The 12,545-nt window shown below is 45.1% G+C and overlaps 1 protein-coding gene across 1 annotated transcript in view; it reads right to left on the reverse strand.

The window, feature by feature from the left end:
- The window catches only part of LMF1 (lipase maturation factor 1), a 164,861-nt gene that overhangs the window by 126,272 nt on the left and 26,044 nt on the right, over positions 1 to 12,545 (reverse strand). The window contains exon 3 of the mRNA XM_075285204.1: positions 11,949 to 11,959. Coding sequence (XP_075141305.1) covers positions 11,949 to 11,959 — 11 coding nt within the window. The remainder of the gene's footprint in view (positions 1 to 11,948; positions 11,960 to 12,545) is intronic.

A 12,545-nucleotide genomic window follows, 5' to 3' on the forward strand; every position in this document is an offset into this window, starting at 1 on the left:
CTAGCAACACGGGGCCATTTAGTCTTGATATATTCAGAATATTTAGCATATTCTCCGCTTCGGGGCATTGCAAATTAACATTTCTCAGTACTCGGAGTTCCTGCTCTTGAAATGCAGAGCAGCTTTCTGAAGTTAGACTTTAACCTCGAGGTGGACGAGCCATGAGGGCACGGTGCCAGCTTCACACTATGGATCTTGACGGCCGTGAGAGTAAGGCTACACGTGCCAAAAATAGAGAGGGGGGGGGGGATTTATTTATAGAAAAAATTAACTTTTTATATTTGGTAGAAAAAAAAGCTAAAAAACATAAAAATAAGAAATTATTTAGGACAGAGAAATAATGACTATTTTTGATCAAAATTTTTGATTTTTTTTTATAGATTTTTAAACATTTTTAGATTTAGATTTTTTTAGGATCCAAATAAAAGCTAAAAAAAAAATAAGACAAATTACTTTATGACATCGACATCTAAATTGGAATTTATTTGTACATTTTTATATTAATAAAAGGTAAAAAAAAATAAAAAATATTAAAAAATAAATTACTGTAAACACAAAAAGTAAAAAAATGTATCTATATTTAGATTTATTTTTTCACTATCCTCATAAAAACTAATAAATATAACAACTGGAAGTTATTTTATAACATAAACAATTTGACAATTTTTTAATCAAATTTTTTTTTCTGATATTTATTTATAATTGTTATTTTATCAGAATATTATTTATATTCATCTAGATGAATATAGACGGGATCGTATTGGGGCCTCTTGACTCTCCCCTCAGGGCAGATGTTGAGTAAATCAAAGATTGGGCATGTTGAACTCTAACATGCCTGATCATTTGCTCTCGCAGGAGATGCGGCTCCCCATACAGGACCCTTATCCATTAACCAGAGGGTCTACAAAAAATGTTGCTCATTTTGGAGGACCTAGCATGACCATGCATTACATGGACAGGGCGTTAAGTTTAATGCCAAATGTGTAATACTTCAACTCCCCTCTGGGGGAGCTGCAGGGAAACTGAACACTTGTTTTCTAGTTCCTTACAGATTGCAGCTTAATATTGGTTACGGCAGCAGAAGGATGTGCCCTGTGATCTGCTTATTTTCAAGTCAATTCCTGCAAAAAGAGATTGCCTAAAGGGGAGCACCCCTTTAAAGGGGTTTTCTGGGACTTACACTCTGATGACTTATCTTTAGTAAAGGTCATCAATCTGTGATTGGTGGGGGTCCGCTATTTCAAGGGGTCACAGAGCGTTCATAGGTCACACGGAACAGCAGCAGCTCAGTCCTATTCAAGTGAATGGGGCTGAGCTGCAATCCCAAGCGCATCCACTATGCAATATATGTTAGGGGTCTTGTCAGGGATTTAACTACATTTAGGTGACCTAGGGTAGGAATTAAGTTAGGGGCTTGCCCTAGAGTGTGAAATTAATACGGCAGGCCATAACAAATTTAGGAATTAGATATTCGTATCTGAGCCACACCCCTGTAAAAGGCCACTCCCAATTTAGCCGTGACCTATGACCCGAGTATCACCCTATGAAGGGCTAATATTGAGGGACTGGAGCCAACTTTTGGGGAAAAAAAAAAATACAGGGCACTGAGTTTGTCATTTAGTAAAGAGGCTACAGTGCTAACCCAAATGCTGATCTGTTGGGGTCCCGGGTGTTAACACGCACTGATCACATATGGATAACCTATCTTACGTTGCAGAAACCCCATTCTACAGTATATACAGCTTTCCCTGACCCATAGGAAATGTAATATCTATAACTGAGCCAATTTGCCTTTCAAGGTCGAAGAAAGCTGGGTAATATTCCTCAATGCTCAGCTTTCCCAGAAGCAGTTGACAACGACAGTACTTAATATTTTTGGAATTTTTTAAATTTAACATTAAAAAAAAAAAAATGTTTATATAGGGAAGGATGAATATTTTACAATATGCTGCCCCCATAACATGACGTGTGCCCCCACCACACATGGTAACATCTTGCATCTTCCATGCTGTTCACATTACCGTAGACCATGATGGGAGCCATACGTTACGGCGCTCCCCCAGTTAGTCCGCTTACCATTACATCAGAATCCTGTAATACACCACAATGCGGTTAGATCACCTTATCCCAATCAGTTGGAGCAGGGGAAATAGCCACAAGCGGGGTCCGACTTGCGGAAATGAGTGGCTTGGTGTTTCCATCGTAGGATCTGCTCCCCCCCAGGCCTTTAGCCGTGCACATGCCTCTAATCACTGGTTATAAATTACTGCAATCTTATTTTACGTGGAGTCTGACCAGGTCAGCAGACAGGCTAATGAGAGCGACATAAATCTGAGATGTAGTGTGCGCCCAACATCGCTGAGCTCTGCATCAGGGGCCGGGGGTGAGACGTATTAAGGCGTGGCCAATCGCCCCCAAAATACTGCTATGCATCACGCAGCGCTGGATTAAGGAGCTCCGATCGTTATGGGAGGATTTTATAGGTGTGTTTTATTGGGTTGGGGTCTTTATAATGGACGGGATTAACAGATACAAGTTGTTTTTTTTTCCCCCATGCAAACCGACCATGAAAATCGAATTACTGATTTATGGAGGGGTCTGTTTCATGGACGGACCTGAGGTTGGGAAGGGGGGGGGTCATTAACCCTAGAGGTAATGGAATCGATAGCAGTCTGAGTGGATGTGAATATAGGATTCCTTCAGGCCTACACTCTGCTCTTTGGTTATAGAGATTGGTGGGGGTCTCGGCACTTAGACCCCCACCAATACTTTGGACAGGTCACAATGATATATCCTTTAAGAGCGTGGTATGGTAAATGGCAGAACGGAGTGGTCAGAAATAGGTTTTCCTTGAGGTGGATCCAGTAGTTCGTTCTCCCTTGGCTTTGGGCGTAACCTGAAGCTTCTGGGCCAATGAAAAATCCAAAGTGGATGGAGCCATAGTAGTAGTAACATATATATTTTAGGAAATACCCTACCTATAAGGGCTATTAGGACATGGTGATATGATAGAAAGGGGTCCATATTGGCTGTACTGGTGGAGGGCCCCTACTGGGGTAGACCATGGGTCTTTGTCTATTCCACTCATTTCAATGGACTTGGTTACTTAGCAGGGCTATGCGGTCCCATCAGCAGGTCCTGCCATGATGAATATTACCCACTTGAGACCCACCAGAACGTTACAGTCCGTCTAGAACGCCCAGACCTTGGCCCAGACCTCCCGCCTTATAACAGTTCACAAGGTTCCTAGCAACTAGTCTGTTAAAGGGCTTTTATGAATGTTATACATTAATGACCTGTCCTTAGAATAGGCCATCAATATGTGACCGGTGGGTGTCTGACAACTGGGACCCCCACAGATCAGCTAGTTAAACAGGCCACAGCGTTCGGGCAAGCACTGTGGTCTGTTCACTTAAAGCACACTGCCATACATGATATAGTGGTTGTACTTGGTATTGCAGCTCGGCTCCATACACTTGAATGGGACTGAGCTGCTTTTGTTCAACATCAGTGCAGGGAAAAGGGCGTAACGCTCATGAATGCATCCTCTTCAAACAGCTGATCAATGGGGTTCCCGAGTGTTGGACCCTACCAATCTTCTAAGGATAGGTCATTGATATAGATTCCTGGAAATGTAAGATATTACTGCAACCTTTCCAAAAATATAAGCACCCGCCACTTATGTAGCCTCACTTCATCATCGTACATAAAGCCTTCTCCAAGTCACCAAGGCACGGTGGCCAATTTGACATTAGTGCCCCTTAGGTAAGTGCATGTCCTTTAGGTACAGACGGTTTATATTGTAGGACGCATGGAGAACCTTCATTCACATGAAGCTGCCAGGACCTGGATGCGGAGTGAAGTTTGTCTGGAATAGTTTAGGGGGGACATGGGGTGGGGGGAGATGTTTCTGCTACAACTAGGGAAATCTCCAACCTCACTTACTTTGAGCTAATTGCTTCCTTCAGGCGGACTGCTTCACTGCACTAATGGGTTTTAATAAAAACATCCAATTGGACCAGTAAACCCCTCATTAAGCTGTTCTGAGAGCATGAATTTAAGAGAGGGGAGGGCACGAGGTCACCGGGAATATGTAAGTCACCAATTCTGGTGAGTGGTATAGACTTGATTGAAAACACTGGGAAGCAAGTGTCTATGTTCAGGATATTCAACAATTAAAGCTGGCCATAGTCATTAGATAGCCAATATGCCGACAGCTATTAGCCCCAACATTGGGTTTGGCCTAAAGGGCGAGGTTTCTTCTATAGAGAGGGAGATGGGCGTCTTCCAGATTCACAATGTCACTTTTCTCAGGGAAATATTAGAAGTAGATGGAGAAAAATCCAACGTATCCCATACTGGCTTGGCTGGCATGTAAAGGACCATGTGGTGCCTCTTCCATAGTCCACCAAAACACTACCATAAATTTCATGTCTGTGGACAACGCAAGACATCCTCCATGGACAATACTGACTGACCAAAAAATATATCTAAACATGACCATGAGAGGGGAATCCACAAGCCACTCATCAGTTGACAACTTGAAGGACGTAAAATTGATCTAGTAGACCAATACAAACAATCCTCTTTGGGAAAGTAAGTTGATGAACTTGTATCTCCAAATATACAAAGTTGACCAATGATTCTTCATATAAACAAGCCTGCCCAAAGAGTGAGATTCCAAGACATAGTGATAACCCATCATGGACTTCAAGACCCAAAAATTGGAATTCAACCTGACTATAAAAGTAGGAGAATCCACCACCCACGGATCAAATCACATCTCCAAGGACAGAAAGTTATCCAATGCTTCCCTACATGAACCTGTTTGCCGAGAAAGAGAATTGCCACCAGCAAGTAGACACTAAACGTCCATCACTGGCCTTCAAACCCATAAAATGTCTCACAGTCACAAGAAACGCAAATCCAACCTGAGAGAATATTTATTCTAGCCTTAAATTCTGAAAAGTGCAGGTAGAAGAGAAGCAATCCCCCGAAAATCCTTTCAAAAGATGTAAAATTGTCATGTGGTCTCCTCAAAGAAGACCTTTCACCAACTCCTACAAGTCCAGCTTGTCAATCGGCTATCACCTTTAAGGACACAAAGTTGGTAGCAGACCCTATTTCACAAACTTTGCCTAGAGGGTGAACTGTCAATACAAAGTAGACGCTGATCACCCAATGCTGGTCTTCAAGGGTCACAGATGGAAAAAAAAAAAAATAAATCTAACTTGACCCATTTTATAAAAGGATCTTATCATTGGATACCCTTTTTTTCCTCGATAACATGTAGGAATAGCCTTAAGAAAAACTATTCTTTTCCTACCTTTAGATGTCTTCTCCGTGCCGCCTTTCGGTAGAAATCCTGGTTTTCTTCATTATGCAAATGAGTTCTCTCGCAGCACTGGGGGCGGGTCCCAGCACTCAAACAGCACTGGGGGTGACCCCAATGCTGCGAGAGAACTCTCCAGTGCCGCCTCCATCTTCTCCTGGAACGTCCACTCCCTGTGTCTTCTTCCGTCCTGGGTTTCAATCTTCTAGGCCTCAGGCAGAGCTGACTGCGCAATCCCGGGCCACAAGAAAACAGCCGCTTACACTGTAAGCTGGTGTAAGCGGCCATTTTCTTGTGGCCCGGGAATGCGCAGTCGGCTCTGCTCGAGGCCTAGAAGATTGAAACCCAGGACAGAAGAAGACACAAGGAGTGGGCGTTCCAGAAGAAGATGGAGGCTTGCTGGAGAGTTCCCTCGCAGCATTGGGTGCGCCCCCAGTACTGCGAGAGAACTCATTTGCATACTGAAGAAAACACAGATTTCTACCGAACAGCGGCACGGAGAAGACATCTAAAGGTAGGAGAAGAATAGCCTTTCTTAAGGCTATTCCTACATGTCATCGAGAAAAAAAGGGTATCCAATGATAGGATCCCTTTAATCAAGATTTCGTTGGAGATCCACTGCTTGTTAAATAGCTGACCTCTTTAAGGAAACAAAGCTAGCCTACATGAACAGTGTCGCACAAAAAGTAACCGGCCACCATTGACCTGGTCCACAGTCACAGATGAAAAAAACAAAATCCAATGTGTCAGAAATTTTTTATCTAGATTAAAGCGGTGAAAACTGGAGATACCCTTTAAAAAGTTGTGTTGAGGACAATGTTGTAGCGGGAAGGTTGAAGTACGACTGGCCATTGCTTTAACCTCATCGGTAGGGTCGAAGTCCTCCGACATCACGAACATGGACCTTTCTTCTGCTCCTTCTTTTTTTGGGTGATGGAGACCTGTTGTTTGGCTCATGTCGTATACATGAGACAGGAAAAACTGATATTCAAATCAGGTTAAGAAAAGAAAGAAGCAAGATTTCAAAAGCCCGTCTTCCTGCAGAGAACAGGAAGGGACACAGCTTACAAAGCTAGGTCTTAGGTTTTTTTTCTAATGCATTGTTCTTTGAAGTCTTCATCAACCATTTTTCCAAACCTCAGAGAGACAGAAGAATCCTTCCCCGAGATAAAGCGAACTCATCATGAGAAGACTTGTTGTTCCAAGTAAATCATAACGCAAATAATATTGTGGTTTTCCTGTGTTTTGCACAAGCCAAGACGGATTTACATCTTATTCATCTCGATCTTGAGGAACATCTTATCCCAGGACAAGAAAAACAGGGGTCCCACTGGTTATAAAGAGTGTGGAGATGAAGGAAAGGGTGTCCGTGTAGGCTCCGGGGCGACAAGTCACTATGCATTGTTTAGGAACAGGAAATGGAAAGCAGGTGAAGGAGGACGCGGCTCAGAAGACAGAAGATGTGCTCGGCCAAAGAAGAGAAAAAATTTGCTGAAGTGAACACATTGCATGTCCCTAGTAGAAGCAGCCATCTTATGTAACACAAGTAGCGTCCGAGAATGAAGTCACTGGGTGAACAAAATTGACGGGAGACAAATTTTAGGAAGTGGCTATAAAATTAGAAAATTCAAGATATTCCAAGTTCCTAAAAAAAGAACTGGAATAAAAATAAAAGAGCCTATAGCCATGATGGAGAACCTATGGTATGGGTGCCAGAGGTAGCACTCAGAGCCCTCTCTTTGGGCACCCATCCGTGGAACAGATATACTGTGTGGGGCTACCGTGGAGCAAATTGTACTGTGTGGGGACCACTGTGCAGCAGATTATACTGTGTGGGGGCCACTGTGGAGCTGATTGTACTGTGTGGGGGCCACTGTGGAGCTGATTGTACTGTATGGGGGCCACTGTGGAGCATACTGTACTGTGTGGGGGCCACTGTGGAGCTGATTGTACTGTATGGGGGCCACTGTGGAGCATACTGTACTGTGTGGGGGCCACTGTGGAGCTGATTGTACTGTATGGGGGCCACTGTGGAGCATACTGTACTGTGTGGGGGCCACTGTGGAGCATACTGTACTGTGTGGGGGCCACTGTGGAGCACATTGTACTGTGTGGGGGCCACTGTGGAGCTGATTGTACTGTGTGGGGGCCACTGTGGAGCATATTGTACTGTGTGGGGGCCACTGTGGAGCATATTGTACTGTGTGGGGGCCACTGTGGAGCACATTGTACTGTGTGGGGGCCACTGTGGAGCTGATTGTACTGTGTGGGGGCCACTGTGGAGCATATTGTACTGTGTGGGGGCCACTGTGGAGCATATTGTACTGTGGGGGGGCCACTGTGGAGCATATTGTACTGTGTGGGGGCCACTGTGGAGCTGATTATACTGTGTGGGGGCCACTGTGGAGCTGATTATACTGTGTGGGGGCCACTGTGGAGCTGATTGTACTGTGTGGGGGCCACTGTGGAGCATATTGTACTGTGTGGGGGCCACTGTGGAGCTCATTGTACTGTGTGGGGGCCACTGCGGAGCTGATTGTACTGTGTGGGGGCCACTGTGGAACTGATTGTACTGTGTGGGGGCCACTGTGGAGCAGAAAGCTCTTTAAAGCCCCATTCAGCTGACAATATTTTGCAGGTCTGTAATTGAGTGCAACTGTGGACCCACATATTATTAAGCTTAAATTGCCGTGTTGGCACTTTGTGATAAATTAGTGGGTCTTGGGTTGCAGTTTGGGCACTCAGTCTCTAAAAAGTTGGCCATCACTGGCCTATAGATACTCGTGAAATAGTCTGCCGTTCTAGAGCCACCGCTCTCCATTGCTTGATGTCCTGGTCTACCCATGTGACCACTGCGACCTATCATCAGCCTCAGTGGCATACAGCACCAGACCACTAAGGTCAACCGGGGCAGCAACATCTTCCGAATCACCTTTATTCCTTACCAGAAACCACTTCATCCTGTTGGTACTGGCAGAGCCTGATATTACATCTCAGTTTCATCAAATAGGACTGCACTGCAGTACAAAAAACTATGAGTGACAGACGGGATTTTCCTTTATCTCCACTCAGATTTGGTTCATGTTTTTCCCTCCATCTCTGACCACAGACCTGTTCCTTGTCTTGTAGACAGATGACACAAAAGCCTTTGCAAAAAGGAAACGGACATCTTTGCTTTGTGGTCAGAGTTCACTTGCTATTCATAAAGAGGACTGCTGCATTAACCATATTTTTGTGGGTTGGAGGACATCTTTAAATATTGTTGAATACAGGAAGTATTGCATTGTCCAGGATCTAGGTTTTTACGACCTATCATTAGGATAGGCCAAAATATCTGATGGGGGGGGGGGGGGAGAAGGGGCGACCACTGACCAACTGTACGGGGCCGCTACTACATACAAGACAAGGCTGGAGGCAGTTGGCTCTGTGTCCTGTATAATGGGCGAGTGCCGATACTACAGCTTAGCACCCATTCACTTTAATGGAAGCTGTTTCGCAGTACCCACACCCATCCGCTGTACCGGGCCAGAACTATCGGCTTCCAGCCCTGTGTATAGTACAGTATCTGAAGCAGCTCTGTACGGCTGATCAGTGGTTGGCACACCCAATCAGATATATGTGGCCCAGTGGCGTAACTAGGAATGGCAGGGCCCCATGGTGAACTTTTGACATGCCCCCCCCCCCCCCCACAATCCTGCTCTATTATGCCCCATAGTGGCCCCTGCACACAGTATTATGTCCCTTAGTGGCCCCTGCACACAGTATTATGTCCCATAGTGGCCCCTGCACACAGTATTATGCCCCATAGTGGCCCCTGCACACAGTATTATGCCCCATAGTGGCCCCCTGCACACAGTATTATGCCCCATAGTGGCCCCCTGCACATACTATTATGCCCCATAGTGGCCCCTGCACACAGTATTATGTCCCATAGTGAACCCTGCACACAGTATTATGCCCCATAGTGGCCCCTACACACAGTATTATGCCCCATAGTGGTCATTGCACACAGTATTATCACCCATAGTGTCCCCTGCACACAGTATTATGCCCCATAGTGGCCCTTGCACACAGTATTATGCCCCATAATGGTCCCTGCACATACTATTATGCCCCTTAGTGGCCCCTGCACACAGTATTATCACCCTTAGTAGTCCCTGCACACAGTATTATCACCCTTAGTAGTCCCTGCACACAGTATTATGTCCCTTAGTGGTCCCTGCACACAGTATTATGTCCCTTAGTGGTCCCTGCACACAGTATTATGTCCCTTAGTGGTCCCTGCACACAGTATTATGTCCCTTAGTGGTCCCTGCACACAGTATTATCACCCTTAGTGGTCCCTGCACACAGTATTATGTCCCTTAGTGGTCCCTGCACACAGTATTATGTCCCATAGTGGCCCCTGCACACAGTATTATGCCCCATAGTGGCCCCCTGCACATACTATTATGTCCCATAGTGGTCCCCTACACACAGTATTATGCCCCATAGTGGCCCCCTACACACAGTATTATGCCCCATAGTGGTCATTGCACACAGTATTATCACCCATAGTGTCCCCTGCACACAGTATTATGCCACATAGTGGCCCCTGCACACAGTATTATGCCCCATAATGGTCCCTGCACATACTATTATGCCCCTTAGTGGCCCCTGAACACAGTATTATCACCCTTAGTAGTCCCTGCACATACTATTATGCCCCTTAGTGGTCCCTGCACACACTATTATGCCCTTTAGTGGTCCCTGCACACAGTATTATGTCCCACTGTGAACACCCATGAACAATTATTATACTCTTCAGACCCCAGAGTATAATAATCAGAAACTGTGAGAGGGGATACCAATATAAAAAACACTGTCACTTACCCATCCTTGGCTCAGCTGCATTCCCCAGTGGTGTCGGCCATATTCAATGACGTCTTGGACGTCACATAACTCGGAACACAGTAACTCCAGCCAATAAGGGCCTATTAAGAAGTAAAAAAAACGTAGCGCCAGCGGCTATCGCCGGGCCCCTACTGTCCCGAGACCTGTGGCAGCCGCTACTCCAGTAGTTACACCCCTGATGTGGCTTACTCTAAGGTCAACCCTTTATAAGAGCACATTTAGTTGTCCCAAGACTCTTGGGGATGCATACCAGGGGGGTGAATAAGTCTTCCATCTTTGATAAGGCGCATACAAGATGGCAGACCCCCTCTAGAGCAAAGGTTCTCAACTTGTACAGTGTGTATCTTGGGGCTACTCGGTGTACTTTCTGTCTTGAGGTGACCTCATAATGTGCTTTTATTGTTGAAGCTCAGGGCATCAGCATAGCCCCGGGGACACTCAGAAGCCATTTCTGTAAGTAGGAGGCACTTGGCCAAGACTGCTCTAGTACAGGACAAAAGAGTGAATCTGAGGACGGCACGAGTCTCCCCTAGGTCCGGCGGACGCCTCATCCTTGTCTGGAGGAGACGACACTTCCACATTTCAATGTCTTATTATAACTTTGCAACATTCCAGGAGCCTCGAAAACTTCTGCTTCTTGTTTGCAGACTTACTGAAAGACGGCGAGTTTTGGGATGAGAGAAAAAGCACCTACATGTTGCAAGAACGTGAATATCTTGTTGTTTTATTAAATCTGCTTACTGCAAGTCTGATCTTACGCAATTCTCAAGGAATTATTGAAAACAAATTATTTCAACCAACTGATTCGAATGACAAATCTGCTAAGACATTAACATTTGTCCCTGAGAACAGATATGAGAGGATGCTATTCAGCAGTTATATGGGTTCTGGAGAAAGCTGGGTGACCACTAATAGGAATTTGGTATTTCCGTAATGTAAGGGAACCTGTTGGGTCGATACGGGGCACTACAACAAATAGGATCCTTATGGACAGGGGGTTTAGTGTCCCGATTAGATCTGCAGCAACATCTTTTGTGCCCGCATTAAAAACCAAACCTTTACTTACCTAAAGATGAGCCGCATTGGACTCCTCTCTGGTGCTCCTGGCGCCTTTGCGGTTCTTCAGTTACGCTGGGGACGTACGCTAGGTCTGGTATATGCGTAGTACAACTGAGGTGTAATCCTCCAGCTTCAATGAAGACGTGTACCAGGAGTACAGGAGTGAGGTCATTATAAATGATGGTGTTAAAAGAGGGTTTATTCGGGGCAAGGGATCCCTATCCAAGAGGACCTGCAAGTGGTTCAGTGTCCCAAATCAAATCATGGTGTACCCATCCCTTGCTCACATAGACTTACATAATTCAAAGAACGCTCTTTTGGCATTACAGGGCTTGAATAGCACATCAGGCACCAAAACTACCTGCACTTGTAACTCAGGAATGGTGGGGGCTAGGGAGAAAGTTCCAACTGTGCTGGAATCAATGGAGCAAAACCCATTAACAGATAGGAAGAACTAGAATTAGAGGAGGTGATGAAAGGTCCTCTTTATAACTGTGACAAATTTACATGATCCCCTTTAACCCTTTACTTACAGACTCATCATTTTTATATATGGCCTAAGGCCCTATTGAGGGACAGCCATCACAAGTGCCATGCCACATCTTTCCCAGTATTCAGTGATAATATAGACTCATGTTCACACTCCTGGGGGGGGGTCACTTACCAAAGGCGTACCTGAAAAAGAGGGGAGAGGAAAGCAAGAATTTAGAAGGACATCATATTACCTATTTCCAATGCTAATATACAATAAATTGGACTTTTATTTTATAGCAGCTCTATAGCAAAGGAACAGAGATGAAAACTAATATGTGAGAAGAGCAAGAGCTCCGCCCCTGAGGAAGAGGTCTGATGTATGCCCCGCCTCCGCAGAGCTCTTCTCCGTAATATGTACTCCTTTGACTATCCAATCACTGATTTTCTTACACATTTCTTCATAGGGGCATTTCTGGGATATCTGGGGCATGTTTGAGGCTTTGCACCTGCGTTCGAGTTTCTGTTCGTGGGGTTCGCTTGAGAACCTAATCTGCTTAAAAATCTGGTTACCCATGGAAACTCGCAAACCCCATTGACTGTAATGGGGTCTACAAAAAAAGTTAGAAAAATGCAGAGGGAAAAGTCCTGCTTACATTTTTTAAGCAGATTCGGGGGATGAAAACCCCAAACGGAGACAGGGCCTAAACTACACAGTATATGGGACCCAAAATCCACACCAGCAACAAAGGGGCACTGCGGATAGCCCCACTGCCCCTTCATTTTAGTC

The sequence above is a fragment of the Leptodactylus fuscus genome, chromosome 8 (assembly GCF_031893055.1).
Source record: "Leptodactylus fuscus isolate aLepFus1 chromosome 8, aLepFus1.hap2, whole genome shotgun sequence".
NCBI lineage: Eukaryota > Metazoa > Chordata > Amphibia > Anura > Leptodactylidae > Leptodactylus > Leptodactylus fuscus.